The 25535-nt window shown below is 39.3% G+C and overlaps 1 protein-coding gene across 14 annotated transcripts in view; it reads left to right on the top strand.

The window, feature by feature from the left end:
• The window catches only part of LOC124720011 (basement membrane-specific heparan sulfate proteoglycan core protein), an 801341-nt gene that overhangs the window by 584870 nt on the left and 190936 nt on the right, over positions 1-25535 (top strand). For all 14 annotated transcript variants that reach the window (XM_047245254.1, XM_047245262.1, XM_047245258.1 and 11 more), the window contains 4 exons: positions 3097-3309; positions 5881-6018; positions 10996-11157; positions 15754-15962. In XM_047245254.1, the coding sequence (XP_047101210.1) occupies positions 3097-3309; positions 5881-6018; positions 10996-11157; positions 15754-15962 (722 nt within the window). The remainder of the gene's footprint in view (positions 1-3096; positions 3310-5880; positions 6019-10995; positions 11158-15753; positions 15963-25535) is intronic.

Raw genomic sequence — 25535 nt, 5'->3', positions numbered from 1 at the left:
CGTTCCTCTATAATGCGACATTTCAAAAGTTTATAGTTTTTTCTTTTCAGAACTGTTTATCATCACTTCCATTTAAGGCATTCTCTAGATAAATAACTACAGAAAAGACTTCCTAACACTTAAATTTGTTCTAGATCTTAACAAATTCTTCTTTTTCAGAAATGCTCTTCTTACGATTGCCTATCTGCATTATATATCCTCTGTGCTTTGACCCTCTCATCAGATATTTTGTTGCCCAAATAGCAAAACTGATCTATTACTTCTAGTGTTTTGTTTCCCAGTCTCATTCCCTCAGAGTAATCTGAAATAATTCAGCTACCTCCCATTACCCTGGTTTTACATTACTTGACAGTCATCTTAATACCTTCCTTTCAAGACAGTAGTCATTCTGTTTAACTGCTGTTCCAACTCCTGTATCATCTCTGACAGAATTGCAATGTCATCAACAAACCTCGAAGCTTCTTCTTCTTTTCCCTGAACTTAAATCCCCTTCCAAATTTCTTCTCGGTTTCCTTTACAGCTTCTTGTTGTCATCATCGTCGTCTTTCAGTCCAAAGACTGGTCTGACATAGCTCTTCATGCTAGTCTATCTTGGACAAGGCTCTTCATTTCTGTATAACTACTGGAGCCTGCACCCAGCTTTACCTGCCTACTCCGAGTTATGGTCTCCCTCTACAATTTTTACCTCCCTCCATTGCCAAATTGACAGTTCCTTGATGCTTCAGGTAGTGTCCTATCAACTGATCCTTCTTTGAGCCTGGTTGTACCATAATTTTTTTTTTTTCCCCCAGTACAGATCGGTACCTTGTCATTATTTCTTCAAACTGCCCATTTAATCTTCCACAGTTTCCCATAGCACCCCATTCGAATAGCTTCCATTGTCTTTTGCCTGAACTGCTTGTTATCCACACTGCACAAGGCTGTACTCAAGACAAATATCATGAGTAAAGACTTCCTACCATTAAATTTATGTCTGATGTTTACAAATGTCTCTTCTTTTGGAAATTCTTCTTTTATTTTATTTATTTATTTTTTAAATATAACTACCTCGACAAAGGCATATTTAATGTGACTAAATGCCATTACCTTTTTGTTTTACTTTAGACGGTGTTCATCTTACAGCCTTGTTTCAAGACACTATCCATTCTGTTCAACTGATCTGGGTCCTTTGCTGTCTCTTGACAGAATTTTGACTTCTTTTCCTTGAGATTTAATTCCCTTTCCGAGTGACTCCTTGGTTTTCATCACAGCATTTCCTTCACAGCTCGATCACTGTACATATTGAATAACATTGGGGATAGGCTACAACCATGTCTCACTCTCTTCCCAACCACTGCTTCCCCTTAGTGCTCTCTGACTCTGATAACTGCAGTCCATTTTCTATACAAGTTGTAAATTACTTTTTGCGTCCTGTATTTTACCCCAGCTACCTCCAGAGCTTCAAAGGGTGTAGTACAGTCAACATTATCAAAAGCTTTCTCGAAGTCTACAGATGTTCTTGTTGATGAAATGGAAAGTTTGGACAACGAGTCAAACCAGAACATAGTAGAAAGAGCTTAACGATTAATAATTGAATTAAAGGGAGGAAAAAAGGTACCTTAAAACTAAAAAAAAACCTTATAAACATATTGCCTTTGTATGAGTTAGATACTTTACTTAATTCTTTCTGTCGTGCCATGAAGATATGACAGTGATGTAGATTAATATGATCATAATTGGATACACATTGTAATTAATGTAATTTTTTAAAAATATTTGTTGATGATCTGTTCTTTTATTGAAAAAGTTAGCTTTAATAAAGTGACGGACAGCTGTTGTGCCAAATCATAATTTTTCAAAAATTGAATTCATTTCTACGTGACAGCTCCTTCTACTCCTTAGACGAAATTCTGTGTAAATATTGTGTAAGTGAATGAAATTTCCGCTGTACAGCGGAGTGTGCGCTGATATGAAACTTCCTGGCAGATTAAAACTGTGTGCCGGACCGAGACTCGAACTCGGACCTTTGCCTTTCGCGGACAAGTGCTCTACCGACTGAGCTACCCAAGCACGACTCACGCCCCATCCTCACAGCTTTACTTCTGCCAGTACCTCGTCTCCTACCTTCCAAACTTTACAGAAGCTCTCCTGCAAACCTAGCAGAACTAGCACTCCTGAAATAAAGGATATTGCGGAGACATGGCTTAGCCACAGCCTGCTAATTCTGCAAGTTTCGCAGGAGAGCTTCTGTAAAGTTTGGAAGGTAGGAGACGAGGTACTGGCAGAAGTAAAGCTGTGAGTACCGGGCCTGAGTCGTGCTTCGGTAGCTCAGTTGGTAGAGCACTTGCCCGCGAAAGGCAAAGGTCCTGAGTTTGAGTCTCGGTCTGGCACACAGTTTTAATCTGCCAGGAAGTTTCATATTGTAAGTGGTTGTCTGATGTTATGTGTTTCTTCTCAGGGTGCTGTCCTTGCAAGACCAATTTAAATTCAACAACGTGCAACATCTGTTTGATCCTCACTCAGGGATTACAGTGGCATACCAGTCAACTGAAATTGTCTCCTAGTATTCGTAGTCGTACACTGCTGCCCTTAGGTGATTTGCACAATCTCGATGTCACTTTACACAGTCTTATTTGGTGAAGCATAAAACATAAAGAAACCAAAGCAAGAAATCAGTTCTTTTTTAAACGGAGTCATATATGAAATACACATTTTTTGCTCTTATTACCAAGATACGGAAGCAGTACAAATAAGAGTGCTAGAGACCACTTTCGTGACACTACCATTGGGTTAAATTTATTACATTTTACTGTAGACAAACATTTTTGAAAAATCTAGTTTATGTAGATGACCAGCATCTAGATTTTTTCCACAGAGAAAATGTGTCTTATTCAGGAATCGACTGTCACAAATGTGATCTGTGGAATGTCCAAAAAGCTTGGTGAAGGCTCTTCATCAGGATGTAGTTTGTGGAGTACAGTTTGTGAACAGATCAACCCAGTGTGGTGTGGGAGCCATTCCGTGCAGTGTATCCCTCTCTCGCACACTACAGTCTGCTCATTCACGGTCTGGTCATTTCTTCACTCTCTCCTCACTCTGACTCTTTGCACTCTACAGGAGACGGACCAGGGAGCGTACAGCTGCGAAGCCATCAACACGCGTGGCCCAGTGTTTGCAGTGCCGGATGCCATCCTGGTGGTGAACCGGCCACCTTCCGTGTGCCAGCGAGGCTACTTTAACGACCTGGCCTACCGCCCGTCAGACTGCATCCCGTGCTTCTGCTTTGGCGTCACTTCGGACTGCTCCAGTGCGGACCTGTTCACGTATCAGGTAGGTGCAGGTGCTCCCACAAATGTACTATTTCGGCTGTCGGCCAGTTTCGCCAGATTGTTTTCGTCAGCATTGCGGGAGAGTCACGTGTACCAAAATCGAGTAGTGGAATCAACTTACTAGTAGTAACGATCTGCTAGTTGAATCCTTACACACACACATGAATGATATGAATATAATAGAGGGAAACATTCCACGCGGGAAAAATATATTTAAAAACAAAGATGATATGACTTACCACACGAAAGCGCTGGCAGGTCGATAGAAACACAAACAAACACATACACACACACAAAATTCTAGCTTTCGCAACCAATGGTTGCTTCGTCAGGAAAGAGGGAAGGAGAGGGAAAGACGAAAGGATGTGGGTTTTAAGGGAGAGGGTAAGGAGTCATTCCAATCCCGGGAGCGGAAAGACTTACCTTAGGGGGAAAAAAGGACAGGTATACACTCGCGCGCGCGCACACACACGCGCACACACACACACACACACACACACACACACACACACACACACACACACATACCCATCCGCACATACACAGACACAAGCAGACATTTGTAAAGGCAAAGAGGTTGGGCAGAGAAGTCAATCGAGGCAGACGTTCAGAGGTAAAGATGATGTTTAACGACAGGTGATGTACGAGGGGTGGCAACTTGAAATTAGGTTGGTATCAGTGTATCAGAATTTCGGAGATGGGAACTTGCCCTTCAGTATATCCTCTCTTCCCATTACCCTCCAGGCCTCAACCTCCGCTAATTTCAAGTTGCCGCCGCTCGTACTTCACCTGTCATTCGACAACTTCTTTGCCTCTGTACTTCCACCTCGACTGACATCTCTGCCCAAACTCTTTGCCTTTACAAATGTCTGCTTGTGTCTGTGTATGTGCGGATGGATATGTGTGTGTGTGCGAATGTATACCTGTCCTTTTTTCCCCCTAAGGTAAGTCTTTCCGCTCCCGGGATTGGAATGACTCCTTACCCTCTCCCTTAAAACGCACATCCTTTCGTCTTTCCCTCTCCTTCCCTCTTTCCTGACGAAGCAACCGTTGGTTGCGAAAGCTTGAATTTTGTGTGTGTGTATGTGTTTGTTTGTGTTTCTATCGACCTGCCAGCGCTTTCATATGGTAAGTCAAACGCACATCATTTACGCGACAGAAACATTATTCTATTGTTGGTTATAATTTTTAAGTCTCAGTTAAACTTCCGGCTAACTGACACGTACACATTAAGAAAAAAAAAAAATAACAGTCATAACTTATAACTTAATCTTTTGTAACACTCGTACAAAATTGAAAGATACATAAATTAATAGCTACAGGCAGACTTCTCAGGGGGAACTGTTAACATTTTTTTACCACCAGTATCTTGCAAAATTGGGTGATATCTTATTTCATTAGCCAAACAAACACTAATCATTCCAACCTTCACATCTCATGCTTTGTCCATAGATCTTATTGGTGAATTAAGAAAAAAAGGGGGGAGGGAATGAGGAAGAGATTTCTTGTCTTTTAAAAGGGACTCATTTTCTAAGTCACATTATCGCGTGCGTTATCACAGTTTGCTTATTAACTTATTTTTTAGGCACTGAAAAGGAAAATCAACAATAATTGCCAAATTCTGGTTACAAGTTTAGTACAGATTGAAAAAATCGATAAGCCTTGTCTCCATGTGTCACCAACCTGGTATTGCTCAACCCTCATTTGAACCATAAACACAGAAGAAAAAAAAGAAATGAAATAAAGTTTATCGTTTACTACCTTTTTGGTGTCCATGCAGTAAAAATTGAGAATGCGGCGTGTCATTTTAATTGTTGCTTCCTTGCTACTAACTCTATTCGCAAACACATTTTACAGTCAGTATCCACATATACCACTGAATGTACCTGCAAAATAATATCATCATATGACAGACAGTTCAGGAGGTGTGACGTTGGAAACATTTATAGATAAACTAGGTTACGCATAAAACACAGTGAGACTTCCGCATCAGGCATGACGTTTTAATTTATTACATCTTTACTACTAACTCCATTTGAACCCACTTGGTATGTAGTATTTACATATATCACTTACTGTACCTGCAAAATTATGTCGTCGTATTACACATATTCCAGGAGACGTGACATCATAATCATTGAGATGCATGAAAAACTAGCTTTTGCCGAAACTAGAGTGCAAATTACCTATAATTTACTCGTCTGGCACTTGACAATAAGAGCACTTAGTGACCTTTTCTTGCTTAAAGCCCTACAAACTAATGATAGGGAGACAGTTTATTGTTTACTAAATTTTTATTTTAATGTTTTGAATTTTTGTCAGTCTATGGCAGACCAATCTGAAACTAACAAAACCCAACACAATTAGGGTTTTGCATATTCAACCGCAAAGATTTTACATGCTTAACACAGTGACTCGTGTTTAAAGTAATCAGATGTTTGATGCTTGTTGTACACAATCGATTCTCTAACAAAATGGGTAGAGGAGGTTTACTTTAATACGAGATACGAATTCAAATAAAATTTTTCAGGTGTCATGAACAAGATGTGATGTGTGTAATATGTGTCGACAGTTGCCTCCACCACTGGACGCGACAACACTGGTTGGAGTGCGCATCGACCCGCAGACGGGAGCTGTCAGCATCAGTCCACAGCTACCGCGGTCGCGTCCTGGCATCCGGCCACTCGACAGGTCAAGGGGCAGTTTCCAGGTGAGAATTTATTTCTGGTTTCTAGTTGTCAGAGTGATACATGTATCAAAAGGTTTTTATGTATCTGAGTGCACTGTTTTTTATTGCTGTGTTTTAATAAATTCAGGTGTAAAATACAGGGAAAAAAAATTGTATGCAAATTGTTCACAACTCAGACTGCAGTTGTAAGAGTTGGAGGTCATGACGGGCACAAGGAGTTGTTGTTATGATAATTAATGCCAATTTGCACAAGTGAAAGCATATGATAATAGATGCAAAAACATTCCAGTGGACATGGACATGCAAACAAGCTGTTTGTGAGGTAATGTCTGCCTATGAACCACTACTGACTTCAGCATGAAGTATTGTCCTAGTTATGAGCTGGTTTACAGGAACAAGTCAGTAGCTACAAAAACTGGTGCACTGTCTAAGAAGAGAGGTTGAAAAAGGCAAACATATGTTTGCAGCATTTGTAGATTTTCGGAGTGCTTTTGACAGTGTTGACTGGACTACAGTCTTTGAAATGTTGAAGGTAGCAGAGGTAAATTACAGGGAGTGAAAGCTTATCTACAGCTTGTACAGAAACCGGATGGCAGTTATTAAGAGTCGAGGGGCACAACAGGGACGCAGTGGTTGAGAAGGGAGTGAGAGAGGGTTTTAGCCTGTCACCGATGTTATTCAGTCTGTACATTGAGCAAGCAGGAAAGGAAACATTGAAAAATTTGGAGAGGGAAATAAAGTTTAGAGAGAAGAAATAAAAACTTTGAGGTTTGCTTATGAGATTGTAATACTGTTGGAGACAGGAGAGGACTTGGAAGATCATTTGAATGGAGTAGGCAGTGTTTTGAAAATAGGTTGTAAAATGAACTCAGCAAAAGAAAACAAAGATAATGAAATGTAGTTGGATTAAATCAGGTGATGCTGAGGGAATTAAATTGGGAAGTGAGATACTAGGAGAAGAAGAGTAGTTTTGATATTGCTGCTGTAAAGCAAATGATAATGGCTGAAGAAGGGCGAATATGAAATCCAGACTGGCAATAGCCAGGAGGAATTTGGTCACATGTAATGTTAATTCAGGTATTACGAAGTCTTTTGTGAAGGTACTTGTCTGGAATGTAGCATTGTATGGAAGTGACACATGATGGTACAGACAAGAGTAGAATATAAGCTTTTGAAATGTGGAGCTACAGAAGAATGCTGAAGAGTAGGTGGGTAAACTGAGTAACAAATGAGGTACAGAATAGAATTGAGGAGAAAATAATAACAAATGAGGTGGTACTGAATAGAATTGGAGAGAAAAGATATTAAATGTACAACTTGACTAAGAGAAGGGCTCAGTTGATGGAACACATTCTCAGAGACCAAGGAAACTTCAATATGGCAATGGGAGAAAGTAAAAATTGTAGTGTGAGACCAACCCTTGACTTCAGCAAGCAGGATCAAATGGACGTAGGTTGAAGGAGTTACGCAGAGATGAAGAGGCTTGCACAGGATGGGCTAGTGTGGAGAGCTGTATGACGTCAGATTTCAGGCTGAAGACAACAACAACTACAGAATTTGAAATAGCCTTAAAGAAAATTTAAATCCTCATAACCACAGACGTACATTTTACAAGGGCGCAGTTTTAAAAGACCAAATGCATAGTCATTTTTTGATCCTCTGTTAAATTAAATTTCCATTTGTAAATTTTAGATTACAGTTGAAAATTCGACAAATTTTCCATTTTTCATCTTTTCTAAATGTAACAATTTTTATGCAACATCAAAAAGTAATACTTTTCTATATGAACATTTTGTAACTCATAATTTTATACAAAATTGTTAAGGCTTTCGTGGCCACTTGATAAACTACCTGTTGGCTTCTCTTTGAGGTGCTTCGACTGACATTTGTTTGATGATTTTTCTGACGTTTCACCAGCGTGAGTGGCTGGCTTTGGCAATGCCAACCACTTGTGCTGGCAAAACATCAGATAAACAGTCAAATAAATGTTGGTCGAACCCGAAACAGAAGCTGACAGGCAGTGTTTGTCATTACTTTATGTATTTGTATAAATAATATTTGTGTAAGCTGCATGCCATTTTATCTGTGGTTGCAACATTCAGTTGTCACCCAACTATATCCTGAGAAGCCAAAAGCCAGTTTGTGATCAAATGAATAATGTTTGCGGAACATCTTAAAAGGATTTCCTGTTTAAGGGGTAGTTTGCAGGCAAAAATTCGAAAATTTTGACATTTTACGAAATGCCCTAGAATATTAGAATATTATTTATTCTTTCCTGCACAAAATTGTGCATAAATTATCTGTGTGTTGCATTTAGAAGTATTTTATTTTTAATTCTCTTGTTTTACATGCGTATTTCTGTAATCACCAAATTTTGGACATTCATCTGTTTGTGTGAATATCTCGGAAACTACACTTTATAGAAGGCTGTGATTTTCATCTATGGACAGAAAATATGTGGCTCTCGATGTTAGTCACACAGCTGTATTGTCTGTCCCTTGGCAATTATTTGTTTGTTTTGCATGAAACAGTGACTTTCTGTGAAATCTAGTGCAGTTTGACATAATATAAACATGCCTAGAGGTGCGTGTCTCTTCAAGAGCCGTAAGTTTGGAGGTATAACCAACTCACTGAAAGTGTAAAACCAAGTGTTGTTCAAAAGTTAGAATCCACATGTGCCACCAGAGAACAAGGGAGCTGCGACATCACCCAGTGCAAGTAAAACTAAGACAAACAATATGAGGAACTAGGACTACTGCAGGATAATTTATAAAATAGCACTTCTGGTCTGGGTTATGTTTTGTGTGATGTTAACATTTTGGTTCAGGTGTTGTGTGGTTCACTGCGTTGTAATATTTGTGACAGAAAAGTAATTATTGAGGAGGATTTGTCTGTAAGAATTGGACTTGCTACGACAATAGCAGGTATTATTTACTGGCTGTGACAGATGTTCAAATGTGTGTGAATTCCTAAAGAATCAAACTGCTGATGTCATAGGTCCCTAGACTTACACACTACTTAAACTAACTTATGCTAAGAACAACACACACATCCATGCCCGAGGGAGGACTCAAACCTCTGGCAGGACAGGCTGTGCAATCCTTGACATGACGCCTCAAACTGCGCTGCCAGCTGTGACAACAGAAAGTCATTTGTAATGTCAGATGAATGCAAGAACAATCTGTATGAGGTAAATACAATGAGAGCTATTGAAAAGGGTCGTAGTGCAGCTCAGTGTTTCTGGTCGTTTATGAATCTACCACCACCATCACCTACGAAAATTCAGAGGTACGCTGAAGTTATAGGAGAAGCAGTCGAATCTGTGACTTTCCTGTCAATGAAGGCTTCAACAATTGAAGCTACTGAAATGAATGAAGGCAGCATTGATATACAAGTTGCGTTTGATAGGACATGGCAAAAATGTGGCCACACATTGATAAACTCAGTTGCCACAATCACAAATGTAGACACAGTGAATGTAATTGATTTTGAGGCACTTCCAAAACATTGTTATAGCTCCTGTGAAAAAAATGGAAAAAATGAACATGAAAACTGTCAGAAAAATTATGAAGGAATCAGCGGAGGAATGGAAGCTGATACCACAATGAAAATGTTTAGCCAATCACTGCAGGAAAGGGATGTCTGACACACGCATTTCCTTGTGGATGGACATTATAAAGCATATCAGTGTGTTGCTGAAGCAAATTCGTATCAGAATATTGTGATCAAGAAATTGGAATGCATTGGGCATGTGCAAAAGAGGATGGGGACAAGTCTCAGAAAATTAAAACAAACTCTTCGCACCACCGCACTGTCTGATGGCAAATACTTAAGAGGCCGGCTAACTGATAAAACAATAAATCATCTTCAGCAGAATTATGGAATGGCCATCAGAAATAGTGGAAATGGTATAGAAAGTATGGCGAAAGCAGTCCGGGCCTCGTACTTCGACAAACTTTCAACCGACAGAAAACTGAAACATTAACTATGCCCACCTGGACCTGAATCATGATGTAAATTCCAGAAGGCTGAAGTTTCAAGAGCATCTTTTGAAGACAAGAACTCTATTCCTGAAACTGTTACGGAAGCAATAAAACCAATTTATAGGGACATAGCTTACCCAGACCTCCTCCGAAAATGTCTGCATGGGTGAACACAGAATCCTAACGAGTCATTCAATAACATTATCAAGACACGAGTTCCCAAAAATGTTTTTGTAGGGCTCAGTAAACTAAAATGGGGAGTTAGTGATGCTATGTTGACATTTAATGATGGAAACATGGGAAGAATAAGGTTCTAAAACATCTTAACATCACTCCAGGCTACCATACTATAAATGGCTTGAAGTTTTTATGGACAAGTTGAGACTCACCAAGGCACAGCATGCAGCTGAGTTTATCACCAAATAGGCAAGGCCAGTCAGAAGAAGGAAGCTGGCAAAAATGATGACGCTGACTATGCTGCTGGGTGTTTTTGAGCCTTAATTTAAAATTACAAGTCATTTTTTATCATATAAAACCTTAAATGTGATTTTCTCAAAATGACATTTTTTATGCTTTTGTTCCTTTATATCAAAAACTACTTGTGATAGCTATATGGAACTTGGACACCTATTTTGTTATAACATATTGCACCTACTGAAGCACAACCATATCAATAATTTGAATGGAAAGACATGTAGGGCATTATATGTACAATTATTTGTAATAAAAAATACCAGAATTGAAAATACATATTTATCTCTCCTTCTTTCGTACATCACCTCTTAATTCTGGCTCAGTAGACATAAACTACATTGATAAGATATGTGTAAACACTTTAGAGTGTTGTCTTCATTGGGTCCAGAGATAAGGGTACATAAACTAGGCTAATATAAAATTGCCCGCATAGATGCTGCAAACTCCCCTTAATACTATTACTTTAATGCATAGATTCAGTAGCTTAATCCAGTTTTCATTGCATGCAGCAACCTAAGGTAACAGAATCGCTTCTTCACAGGTGTACTCAGTGGAGCGTACATCTGACGGCATATACCCGTACTTTGCTATGCCGGAGAACTACCAGGGTAATCAGCTCAAGTCCTATGGAGGCTACCTGAAGTACACTGTCAACTTTGTCGGCCAAGGAAGACCCAACAACGCTCCTGAGGTCATACTTTCGGTAAGTACGGAACATACCAGACCACAAGGTACTGCATCACAAACCAAACTGAGATAAAATTCTCCGGAAATATGACACCCATCTCTGAACATCATTCCTGTTTTTATAAACTGCTTTGGGTCCTAGTATCACCCAGTGATAACCTTGGAATAATTAGTGTCATTGCGTCTCACTTATCCGGTTGCAGCTAGGTGTATTGTAACATTACCCATTACTGTCAGATTTTAGATGTATTGTCATGGTGGCGGTGGTAGCTGGCTGTAGGAATAAAGTATGAAGAATTAAGGTTAATGTGAGAGAAACAAGAGACAAAACTCTGAAAGTTACCTCAGATGCAATACTTTTTATTGGTGCACCCAGTTTTCTGATTCTTCTACGTAAGTAGTACTCATGTGTTCTTAAACATTTTAAATTTGACCTGGGGCCTAAGTTTTTTTGTTAGAGGGATGTAGTACCAAAATATAGCAACCATTTGAGGATGGGGCATAAAATTTATTCAAGTTTCAACCCATGTAATTTCTTTTTGCATGTGTTGACTCAGTGTGTCTTCTGGTCATGCTAGTTAAACCATTGCACATAGTGATTGTTCTTCTTCTGCCTGACTGCCTGACTGTAGTTTCTTTTATTTTGAGTGCATATTACTTGCCAGTTCAGATAAAATAAACTGTGAAACTGTGCATGATAAGTCATCCCATGTTCAAGGGCATTCAATTGTTTTCCATGTTAGGGATGAAAATACCGTGTTGTTATTGGCTTTTCTTTCTTTTTACCCCCTACTTTTTTTGGGTTTTCAGCTGAGTAATAATTTTCTCTTCAGAATATTATGACAATTTCCCTAGTTCTATTTTGTGAAAAACTGACGTGGTGAGACAGCTGCTGTGTGAAAATAAAAGTTAGCTCGTACAATAAAATAAAAAACAGCAACCAGCCACCGTTTTTCTATTTATGATGAACAAATAGTGCCTTTACCAGATAGGGACTGATAGATTCATTGCCAGACAGCTGTTTATGTCATAGTCTTTCAAACAATGGATTCCAGGTAGGAATGTCAACAATGTAGGAAAAGATAAATTGACTGTAAATAAGGCATGTCAAGTTGCAGACATCCGGACCGATATGTTGGAATTGGCAGCCATGTGTGCGTGAAATGTGTGTGTGTGTGTGTGTGTGTGTGTGTGTGCGCGCGTCTTGTACTGAAAGGCTGTGGTGAAAGCTGTATGTGAATGTCTTTTAATTATGTCTGTTTGCAATTTGACGTGTCTTCTGTACGGTAAGTGGCAATCTATTTTCTCCTTCTTTATTTGTAACTTAGTCTTTGTGAAATTCATTTTACAATGGCAGGTAGGTTTGTTTACTTTGTTGTAAGTATTAACTTGTATTTTTGCACAGACACGCTGTCACCATCTCAGTTTTTTTACAAAATAGCATTAGGCTTATCTCGGCAGGGACTGAAAAGTGTGTGCAGAATTAATCCCACACACCTTGACTGTCAGACATGGACTCCTGCCGTCACTTGATTGAAATTAAATTCTTTTCTGGACAAAATGGTAACGGATGAAGAGGTGTGGTGTTATCAATATGAACCTATCTCAAAATGGCAAAGTGCATAACGGGCCTCTTACGGTCCCGGCTGGGGCAGGAGATTTTCTCTGCTCGGGGACTGGGTGTTGTGTTGTACCCGTCATCATTTCATCCCCATCTCCAATGCGCAAGTCGCCCAATGTGGCGTCGAATGAAGTAAGTACTTGCCCTCGGCGGCCGAACTTCCCCGCTGGGGGACTCCAGGCCCACAGTGCCGTACACTCGTTTCCATTTTATGGTTTACCAAGACTGAAGAAGGTGGGAATGTGCTCTGTGAGCTGAGCAACATCCCTAAGGAGGACTGTCCTCACAGTTTCACTTGATTGCACGAACATTCTGAGAGTAGTCAAGTGGGAGCAGGCTATGTAGAACACACGAAGCACTAAAACAACCATCTTAACTTTTCTCTATCATTTTACTTATCCAGTCTCAAAACTTTTTGGACTGATGTGGTGCAGGGTGAATCCAAACTCCAGTGACAAAATTTTAGAGGTTTTTCAGGGGTGTTATTGTGTGTTTTGGTAGAAGGAACCCGTGGCCACCCGTGAGTCGGTACAGGGTAATTGCAGTTGGTTTGATCTCTTAACCCCCGCCCCTTACCTTTGCATCTGTATTGCACTGAAAATAACTAAACAGCCATGCAAATGTTGACAACATATGCTGTGTTTCTTGTTTGGAAACAAATTTGTTCCATTCCCATTTAAGTCCCATAAGATTTCACACACATTTGCATTTTTTTTTGTTCCATTCCCTCAGAGTACTTGCTGTCAACAATAGTAATGCCTTCTCTATTCTTCATAGTCAAGCTTGCACTCAGTATTGTTCGGTTCTGTCTGGGGAGTGTTTCGGCAGCGTCAGTTGTTTGTTAATGGTCATATAGAGCAGTACGGATAGATTTCCTAGTGGAAAGTTGGCCAATATGCATCGCCTGCATGGGTTCACACAATGCAGTGGAAGAGAGGCACGGCAGCACTATGCGGAGCTTTCCTCACAATGATGGCAATCACATCACACAACTTTTGCAACCCTATATGCAGTCCTGCATTCCTGTTGCTTGCTAGCCATTCTCACCATTCAAAATGAATGTTCCACTCTTCAGTCGGGTGCACACGGTTACGAAAATCCCTGGCAGGTTGAATTTGTTTTGTGAACCGAGACTCGTACCTGGGACGTTGCCTTTTGTGAGTAATGTTCTTATTGACAGAACTATTTGGGCACAACTTACGAACCACTCTCACAGCTTTAGGTGCATCGCTGTTTCTCTCTCCTCCTTTTCTCAGCAATATCTTTTCTTCCACGAGTGCTTCCTGCAAGATATGTGGGAGGACTTCCATGAAGTTGGAAGGAACAAGAAGAGGTACTGGTGCAAGTAAAGCTGTCTCAGGATGGGTCGTGAGTTGTACTCGGATATCTCAGTCTGGAGAACACTTGATCCACAAAAGGCAAAGGTTCCGAGTTTGAATCCAGGAGTGGCATTTAGTTTTAATATGTCGTGCAGTTTCAAATAAGTGTACATTCCACTGCAAACTGAAAGATTAGTTCTGGAAACAATTCCACAGCCACTTCTCTGCAACATCTTTCCTTCTACACGTGGTCGCCCCACCAGACATGAAGAAGATAGTGATAGTAACAACGGAATGAAGACAGTCAGTTCATTCAGTTGGTGGAAAATAGTCAACTTATACAGTTGTAGTTTTATGTATTTTTTAGTTATTCATTCATTCTTTTGAGTGAAATCAAGGTGTAGGGGCAATGAATGAAAACAGTTGATTCAGTTGGTTGTAGTTTCACATATCTGTAGAATTATTATACATTAATTTTGAATGAAAGGAGTCTGAGGGAGCAACCAAATGAAAACAGTTGGTGCAGTGTGGCGTTTTCTCTTCTGAGCCGAATCATTATATCATTTTGCCATTGTTAAATCATTATTGTTGACTGCACTTTTGTTATCATCTGTAGTCATTGTTATTGCCATTGCTATACTTGCTTTGTACTGAGTACCAGTAAGTAGCTTTTAGTTCTGTTTTTCATCCTTGTTTCCTTAATAACGGACTTTGTGTCTGGACCAGAATACCAAAATGCTCAATTGCATTGCAATGGAAGAAATCATGACTACATAGAAAGTGATCCTCAAGATAAAATTCATTGTCATATACAATATCTGCAAAGATGATTCATATTACGAAACCATATTTAAAAAAAAAAAAAAAAAAAAAAAAAAAAAAAAAAAAAAAAAAAAAAAAATGAATGAATGATGACTTTCTTATCTTTTTAAATTCTGACAGGTGAGAGTATTATACGTGATGAAAGCATCAACTTAAAAATTGTATCTTGTGTGCCCTCTGCTCAGGTCATCTCAGCATTTACCAAAATAGAATTATCAGAGATGAGTGCAAACCAGGGGAAGTAAGAGACAGAGCTTCAATAAATACAAATGAAAAAGTGATTCTTCATTCATTTAAACGTGAATTTACAATGTAGTGCAAGTTGTTGAGCTTTTAAAAACAGCTAAACTACAATATTTGATGCCAAAAATAAATTTCTTCATTTTTAAAAATAACCTTTTTATTATGTCAACAAAATGAAACTTTCTCCTCCACAGACTTTATTCACATGTCCTTGAAATTAAATTTGTTATTTGTCGCTAAAAAAGTAGACAACTGTTGTCACGGCTAGACAACTGTTGTCACGGCTCGTGTATAATCGTAAATGCTGAACAAGTATGTAAGCAAAAATAGTCGTACCTGGAGACTGAGTGAAAATATTCATATAACTGACATGAGTTTAGAGACTAGTTTTGTTTGGTTGTTTCATTTTTTTGAACAAAAAGAAAAAAATAATAATTTACTGCCCAATCAGCTGTCAATTGTCCCATCAGTAGCAGGAGAGCATCCTCGGAGTTCGGAAGTTTCCACCAATGTAATAAGACAGTTAAAACATGAGCAACCAATTTCACTTTTCAAGTGGCAGTGTTCCCATGGGGCCACTTACAAATGCATTTTCGTCTCTTCACAGGGTAACAACTACACACTGGTGCACGTTCCGCGGCAGCAGCCCGAGGCGGGCCGCGACAACGACATGTCAGTCCGCTTCTTCTACGGTGAATGGTACAAACGGACCGGTGCCAGGCCTGGTGGTGATATTCCTGGGGGGCCTACGGATGTCCTCGCCTCTCGTGAGGAGATCATGATGGCTCTCAGCAATGTGGACAACATCCTCATCAAGTGAGTGACCAAGTGTAGTGAACTTAACAATAGAACCATGTTGTTGTGGTCTTCAGTCCTGAGACTGGTTTGATGCAGCTCTCCATGCTACTCTATCCTGTGTAAGCTTTTTCATCTCCCAGTACCTACTGCAACCTACATCCTTCTGAATCTGCTTAGTGTATTCATCTCTTGGTCTCCCCCTACGATTTTTACCCTCCGCGCTGCTCTCTGATACTAAATTGGTGATCCCTTGATGCCTCAGAACATGTCCTACCAACCGATCCCTTCTTCTGGTCAAGTTGTGCCACAAACTTCTCTTCTCCCCAATTCTATTCAGTACTTCCTCATTAGTTATGTGATCTACCCATCTAATCTTCAGCATTCTTCTGTAGCACCACATTTCGAAAGCTTCTATTCTCTTCTTGTCCAAACTATTTATCGTCCATGTTTCACTTCCATACATGGCTACACTCCATACGAATACTTTCAGAAATGACTTCCTGACACTTAAATCAATACTGGATGTTAACAAATTTCTCTTCTTCAGAAACGCTTTCCTTGCCACATTGCCAGCCTACATTTTATATCCTCTCTACTTCGACCATCATCAGTTATTTTGCTCCCCAAATAGCAAAACTCCTTTACTACTTTAAGTGTCTAATTTCCTAATCTAATTCCCTCAGCATCACCCGACTTAATTAGACTACATTCCATTATCCTCGTTTTGCTTTTGTTGATGTTCATCTTATATCCTCCTTTCAAGACACTGTCCATTCCATTCAACTGCTCTTCCAAGTCCTTTGCTGTCTCTGACAGAATTACAATGTCATCGGCGAACCTCAAAGTTTTTATTTCTTCTCCATGAATTTTAATACCTACTCTGAATTTTTCTTTTGTTTCCTTTACTGCTTGCTCAATATACAGATTGAACAACATCGGGGAGAGGCTACAACCCTGTCTTACTCCCTTCCCAACCACTGCTTCCCTTTCATGTCCCTCGACTCTTATAACTGCCATCTGGTTTCTGTACAAATCGTAAATAGCCTTTCGCTCCCTGTATTTTACCCCTGCCACCTTCAGAATTTGAAAGAGAGTATTCCAGTCAACATTGTCAAAAGCTTTCTCTAAGTCTACAAATTCTAGAAGCGTAGGTTTGCCTTTCCTTAATCTTTCTTCTAAGATAAGTCGTAAGGTCAGTATTGCCTCACGTGTTCCAGTGCTTCTACGGAATCCAAACTGATCTTCCCCGAGGTTGGCTTCTACTAGTTTTTCCATTCGTCTGTAAAGAATTCGTGTTAGTATTTTGCAGCTGTGACTTATTAAGCTGATAGTTCGGTAATTTTCGCATCTGTCAACACCTGCTTTCTTTGGGATTGGAATTATTATATTCTTCTTGAAGTCTGAGGGTATTTCGCCTGTTTCATACATCTTGCTCACCAGATGGTAGAGTTTTGTCAGGACTGGCTCTCCCACGGCCGTCAGTAGTTCCAATGGAATATTGTCTACTCCGGGGGCCTTGTTTCGACTCAGGTCTTTCAGTGCTCTGTCAAACTCTTCACGCAGTATCATATCTCCCATTTCATCTTCACCTACATCCTCTTCCATTTCCATAATATTGTCCTCAAGTACATCGCCCTTGTATAGACCCTCTATATACTCCTTCCACCTTTCTGCTTTCCCTTCTTTGCTTAGAACTGGGTTTCCATCTGAGCTCTTGATATTCATACAAGTCGTTCTCTTATCTCTAAAGGTCTCTTTAATTTTCCTGTAGGCGGTATCTATCTTACCCCTAGTGAGATAGGCCTCTACATCCTTACATTTGTCCTCTAGCCATCCCTGCTTAGCCATTTTGCACTTCCTGTCGATCTCATTTTTGAGACGTTTGTATTCCTTTTTGCCTGTTTCACTTACTGCATTTTTATATTTTCTCCTTTCATCAATTAAATTCAATATTTCTTCTGTTACCCAAGGATTTCTACTAGCCCTCGTCTTTTTACCTACTATATCCTCTGCTGCCTTCACTACTTCATCCCTCAAAGCTACCCATTCTTCTTCTACTGTATTTCTTTCCCCCATTCCTGTCAATTGCTCCCTTATGCTCTCCCTGAATCTCTGTACAACCTCTGGTTCTTTTAGTTTATCCAGGTCCCATCTCCTTAAATTCCCACCTTTTTGCAGTTTCTTCAGTTTTAATCTACAGGTCATAACCAATAGATTGTGGTCAGAGTCCACATCTGCCCCTGGAAATGTCTTACAATTTAAAACCTGGTTCCTAAATCTCTGTCTTACCATTATATAATCTATCTGATACCTTTTAGTATCTCCAGGGTTCTTCCATGTATACAACCTTCTGTCATGATTCTTAAACCAAGTGTTAGTTATGATTATGTTGTGCTCTGTGCAAAATTCTACCAGGCGGCTTCCTCTTTTATTTCTGTCCCCCAATCCATATTCACCTACTATGTTTCCTTCTCTCCCTTTTCCTACACTCGAATTCCAGTCACCCATGACTATTAAATTTTCGTCTCCCTTCACAATCTGAATAATTTCTTTTATTTCATCATACGTTTTTTCAATTTCTTCGTCATCTGCAGAGCTAGTTGGCATATAAACTTGTACTACTGTAGTAGGTGTGGGCTTCGTATCTATCTTGGCCACAATAATGCGTTCACTATGCTGTTTGTAGTAGATTACCCGCATTCCTATTTTCCTATTCATTATTAATCCTACTCCTGCATTACCCCTATTTGATTTTGTGTTTATAACCCTGTAGTCACCTGACCAGAAGTCTTGTTCCTCCTGCCACCGAACTTCACTAATTCCCACTATATCTAACTTCAACCTATCCATTTCCCTTTTTAAATTTTCTAACCTACCTGCCCGATTAAGGGATCTGACATTCCACGCTCCGATCCGTAGAACGCCAGTTTTCTTTCTCCTGATAACGACATCCTCTTGAGTGGTCCCCGCCCGGAGATCCGAATGGGGGACTATTTTACCTCCGGAATATTTTACCCAAGAGGACGCCATCATCATGTAATCATACAGTAAAGCTGCATGCCCTCGGGAAAAATTACGGCTGTAGTTTCCCCTTGCTTTCAGCCGTTCGCAGTACCAGCACAGCAAGGCCGTTTTGGTTATTGTTACAAGGCCAGACCAGTCAATCATCCAGACTGTTGCCCTTGCAACTACTGAAAAGGCTGCTGCCCCTCTTCAGGAACCACACGTTTGTCTGGCCTCTCAACAGATACCCCTCCGTTGTGGTTGCACCTACGGTACGGCTATCTGCATCGCTGAGGCACGCAAGCCTCCCCACCAACGGCAAGGTCCATGGTTCATGGGGGGGAATAGAACCATATGGTCTGCTAATCTTCAATTTGCTTCATACTTATAGAATTTGAAGGTCATTTCCTGGACATCTATTTCTTTGAGCAGCAGAATCTACTTCCTGAAACATTCTAAGAGCAAAAAAATAGTCTTTTAAGTTTTCTCGGGTGATGTTATAAATATTTTGAGTAATTTTACACAGCCATTTGTTGAACGCATAGTGTTCTAATTTTAGAATTGCGTAATCACTGGTCCTATTCGTACTGGAAGTACAATGTGTAATTTATGATTAGAAAAAGTACTGGTCATTCCCGTTTTCAAGAACGGTTGGCGGACAGATCCACATAATTATAGACCGATACTGCTGATGTCAATCTGTTATAGAATTATAGAATATGCTTTATGTGATATGTGATTTATTCATCTCATTACGTACAATTTTCAAATCATTTGATTTGATGTACAGGAGACATGTCAAGGTTTACAAAAGAAACTTTTTTTCACTTTTTAAAGAGAAATACAAAAGTTTACATTATATTTTACATTTCTAAGTTACAGCTACACATGTACATAAAATAATACATGTAATACAATCCCTGTGTTCAGACTGTGAAGCTGTCCTCAACGAATTCGTCGACAGAATAATAACACTTTTCCGCCAGAAGAGTAAAGAGCAATATTTTCAGTGAACCAATCTCCGTTTTAAATATATTTCTGCCTTTTATTTTATTGAAAATTTTTAACCCCATATACTCTGGCGTTTGGGCCTAAAGTTTTAAACGATGTGTCGGAAGTTTGAAGTTATCTCTGTGGCAAGTGCTGTAGTTGCAGTCAAAACGGAAAGTGTGGTCACACTTTATTACATTTCTGGAGGATGAAAATTTCCTGTGTAAAAACCAGCACGGATTCCATAAACAGAGATATTGTGAAACACAGCTTACTCTGTTCATCAGAAGACATTCCATACAATTAGTCACTGTTGGTTCACGATTATCAAAGCTTACTGAGTATCAGACCAGATTCGTGACTCGATTTAGCTCTTCCTTGCAGATAAAACACAACATATTGCTCTTAACAGAATGAAACTGACAGATGTAAAGGTAATTTCAGTAGTACCACAAGGGAGTGTTGTAAAGCTGCTTCTGTTTAAAACGTATGTTAATGACGGACAATGTCGGAAGCTTTGTGAGGCTGTTCACAGACGATACTATTGTCTATTGGGAAGTTGCAACACTATAGTTCAATTCTTTTTTCTTGGCGGTTCGCACATGCCCACCCAGACGCGGGAGATTGCTGCGTCACCAGTTGCACGCACCAAGAGAAGCGGCGCCATAGTATAGTTCGCAAACTTACGTTTAGGGGGGAGCGCGCAGTTTATGAAGTAAACCACCATAGCGGCATTAACCCTTTCGCTGCTACAGAGACGTGCTCCCCGCATTCCGCACTGTGTGCGATTTTGTCATCACTGCACTGCCCGCCTGTGCAGACACATGGTGTTTCGACTGCTTTGACACACTTTATCATTCGATTTCACAAAAACTATTTGGCCCAATAATTTAATTTTTAAACATCTTCCTGACTGATACCTTCCCCCCATAAATGACTTAATTTTGTTTCGATGTTCAACACAGTTGTTGTGCAGCATTAGATGTAGTAAACCATTGCACGAAATTTTGAAGAGTTTGCAGAGGTAAAAGTCCATAGCGTGTATACTTTCCGTATGGTCGATTTTAGTTTCCACTAGAAATTTCAAAAAATTACATTCAAACGAATAAAATTCAGGAAGTAAGACACTTCAATATTGTTTTTAAATAAAGAAAGTATTAAGCACCGAACAAGGTTTGAACTCGGAACCTTTCGCTTAGCAGCTAAACACTGTAACCATTACACTAACGCAGCTCGTCATGCAGTATACCTTCCAAAGGACTTTAAAAAAAAAGAGCACGCAAAATACTGACAAACACTGTTGGTATGATTATGAATTACTCACGTTTCGTCGAAGTACAATAGAAAAGAAACAATTACCGCTGTTCTTTATTGTGAAAAAGCGGTTCGTGACAGTGATACAAACACCTTTCCTTGCTATCGTCTGAATTAGGAGGCTTATTGCTTGTTTGGTTTAATTAATTAATAGAATATGAAGCAATTGGTATAAAGAATGCTTCTCCAAACTTTCTATATAAGAAAGTCTGCTATCAAGACATTGCTTTTGTTCCATTACTTTATTTATGACTGAACGTTTCTAAAACTGAAGACACTCGTCCGTGCTCTGGACTGCAGTCGAGCTCTGGCAACGTCGTTCTCTGTTCATTGGCTGACTGTGTTTTGTGACGTCAGATGCGCAGAATGAACCTAAACTCGGCCGCCGTCGTAAATGTCGCGCACTTTAGACTGCTGTAACAAAATGCAGGAAGACATGCAGAGGATCAGTGATTTGTGTGGGACCCTGAACATAAGTAAATGTTGTGTACTTTGTGTACATAGATAGAGAGATCCATCATTGTTTGATTACATGATAAGGTGTCAACCATTGGATGGAGGTAATGCTGTAAAATAGCTTGGAGTAAGCATCTGAAAAGTTGATGCCGGAATGAGATTTATTGGAAGAATCTCAATTCGCAAGCAGGCATGTGGCATACTTTGTACACATGTTAAGGATAGCTGTCTTTATGTTACCAAGCCAAAACAATGATACAGTAAACTTGAATTATATGAGCTAAATCACTGTTTCATTAAACAATAATGAAATAAACATTCACTATGTCACTGTTGCTGCTCACAAGTGTTACCCAGAGTAATGAACTACTTGAAGCATTAAAATGCGCATTTGCATCAGATTGCAGCTAACCACTTATTCGATTGCTAATTATCTCATAGACAACTGCCTCAGCGTCGAATTACGCTGCTAGCTCAGACTCTGGGTGTTTTTCTTGCAGGGATCATAAATTTTTTTCCTCACCAATCTCTCTCTTTATTTTATATTACTGCTGTTCACTTGGACATATAACAGCACCATGTATCACTGTGTTAGCTGAACCGATAACAAAGGAATAGGTATGGCCTCACAGTTGTAAAACAACAGTGGAACAGTACAAGAAAATGTCATTTGTGGTTGACACACATTTTACATAGGTGCACCTGCTCGAGGGTTAAAGAAAAGCAATTCATCTGCAAAATAATTACTTTACAAAGCACTTTTCCAACCAATTCTTGAGTATTACATATCAGCCTGGTGCCCATGTAAAAGAGTAGAACAAACAGAAATGAAATGAAATCATCGTGTGGCATTATTGGCCAGGAGGCCCCGTTTGGGGAAGTTTGGCCACTGGATTGCAAGTCTTAATTCAGGTGACATCACATTGGGCAACTTGCACGTCGGTGGTGATGATGATGATAACACAACACTCAATCCGTGAGTGGAGAAAATCTCCAACCCAGACGGGAATTGAACTCGGGCCCGCTGCATGGTAGGCAGATGTGTTACCACTCAGCTAAACAGGTGGGCGGAACAAAAAGAGAAGATGCAGCAAATAGTGACATCTTGTGTGATGGGGTTGTTTAGTGTGCTTGAGAGCATTGTGGAGATGTTCACCATACTCCAGTGGTAAACACTACAAGAGGGGTGTTGTGGATCACAGAGAGGTTTCCTGTTGAAATTCTGAGATCGTGCATTCCAAGAAGAGTTTAGCAACTCTTAACTTCTCTGACACATGCCTCGTGAAATGACCACAGCAACAAAACTCAGAGAAATTCGAGCTTATGTGGAGGTTTACCAACAATCGTTCACCCTGTGCACCATTTGCAAATGGAACAGAGAGAGGGGTATGAGCTTCCAGTTCCAGAAAAATTGAAATAATAATTAACAAACATTGAATGATAATTTTTATAAAAATAACAGTTTGGTTTTTTAATTACTATTCACACAAGAATGTGAGTATTCAATAAATTAAAATTTACTACAAAAATCCAAAACACCACATAGAAAATAAACTCCTTATTTTATTTCTAGGGGTTGAACAGTGTTAATGGTTGGTATAAAATTTTTCATTCAACAATAAAACAGTTCAAAATTTTGTATCAAATTTTAGTGTATTCTGATACATTTTTTTTTTTGCAGTTGGTAACAAAAGATAAAAAATTATATTTGTGTCAAAAAAGTATGTTAATTAACATTTTAGTATGGTAATAAAAATAGAAGTCAAATAAAAGAAAAGGGAAGGAAAAGTTGCTATCAGAAAGAATAAAATCAATGACTTTCTGATTATAAGAGTGAAACACTATTTGCTGAGCTGTAGGTGGCTCTGTTAAAAATTCCCAAAAATCTTTTATATCTTTGAATTTAATGCTGCTTGCGAATCTTCGAAAGCTTCTTTTCATTCCTTTTTATTTTTAATTATTTATGTGCCTTACTGCTTCAGGAAATTGATGTCTGGAACTGGTCTCCAAATCCTATAGATGTGGAGAAAGTCAAAGAGATTGAGTCAGCAGGGTGTATACGCCTTGGGAAATCCGGGAATTTTTTCATCTGGGAGAAAACTGGGAAAAACCCGGGAATTTTTAGAATTCTGGGAGTTTTTCACTGTGTTAGTTTTCAGTTAAATTTTTGTAATTTTGACTGGTAAGAACTGGTACTGCAGCAAAGAATTTTACTTTAGCATAATACTGCAACAATAAAACATAAATGGGAGAAAGAAAACCAAAATAAACTTAAGATGCAAAAGAAATATGCCATTTCCGACATCAAAACACAGTGAACATACAAGCGTCTGCTGACACCAAAATGTGTCAAATGCTTTAGGATGAAGACTATGCAATAGTTTATAACAACAAACTGATTCAGATGACCGTGACGTCCCAATGGTTTACATTAGGTTCTTGTGCGCATGCACAGTTGAGTCGCATATGGGCAGTACCTGCTGTCACTGCTGTTAGCTGTAGCAACAAGCAGCCAGACACTAGCCGAAAAAAAAATTTCTGGCGAGTCCAAGCTGCCAGTTTTGTTCATGCGAAGAGCAGTCGAAGTTGCGGTGGAGAGGGTTGATAGTCTCCACGTGACCCGTTTTTAGGTGTAGCGCATTTGCTGTTTCTTCTTCATTTACAACTCTCATGCCAAATGAAAACAAAATGGATTTCTATGGCTTAGAGCTAGCAAGTGAATTAAAATACAGTCACATACTTATGGAGGCTAAAATATGTTATTAGTTTTAGTTTCCTGATTTTATTTTATTTCCAGGTTTTTGGCAGTCAAGCAGTAATTGCTTTGCAAAACACTGAAGTTATTTTTGTCGATTTGCTAAATAAATTAAGCTTTTATTAATCTTTTCCGCGGAGGCAGCCAATTTATTTTTAAATGAAGTGTTTTGTTCCACAGTATTGGCTAGTGTCAAATGTTCGCTGAATTACAAGTGCCCGTTTTTATCTCCTGACACACATGGCGTTATGCCACAAGGAACCAAACCTAATATAGTACTGGCACTCAAAGAAAATTTGCAGCCTGAAAACCGCAATGAAAAGCTTAATGTCAGGTTGCGGCTTACTTCTTTGTGAATCTGGCCATACAAATGAGCACTTTCAGCCGAATTATGCATTTTAGTCTGGCTTATGAAATTCTGATGCTCTTTGAGTACCCTCTGATGTTCTGTTTTGTTTATGACATATGTAAGATCTCTTAAAGCTATATAGATACGAACATGTTGGCTTCCTATATCATCATAGTTGCGCACGTGCAGTGACGCCATTTTCTGGTGCTCTCTGACAAGTGCTGGATCAAATTCTAACAGGTCGGAGGAAAATATTGTGAATGGTGGTTGAAAGGCGTAAATTTAAGTAAATTTAATTTTACGCAACCTGAATTATGTTACGTGTACAAATGTGCTTTGAATTTCTTAAATCACAGAGCGTTTGATTCTCATTTAAAGCCAACCACTTAAAATTATTTCGAGCCCAGACATTTATGTATTATTTAAAAATTTACTGGTACATTTGTGTGATGTTTATTGAAGTGTAACACATGCAAAAAAGACCAATATTCTATGTGAAAATGTAGCTTACCTTGTAGCTACACTACGTATATTAATTTAAACCATTAACTTTTCCTATTTATGTGTTCACACTATAAACAGTGATAATGGTTGTTACTGGCTGACTGTCACGTGTCCTACGCCCTGCATATCTGCTATCATCAGCTGACGAGATCACATGACATCAGCTGTGATTGGCTTACCAAAGCGTATCGCAATTTCGATTTCAATGCTTGAGAAAGTA

The sequence above is a fragment of the Schistocerca piceifrons genome, chromosome 11 (assembly GCF_021461385.2).
Source record: "Schistocerca piceifrons isolate TAMUIC-IGC-003096 chromosome 11, iqSchPice1.1, whole genome shotgun sequence".
Taxonomy (NCBI): domain Eukaryota; kingdom Metazoa; phylum Arthropoda; class Insecta; order Orthoptera; family Acrididae; genus Schistocerca; species Schistocerca piceifrons.
Note: the sequence above shows the minus strand (reverse complement) of the source record. Positions and strands in the feature narration are given on the sequence as shown.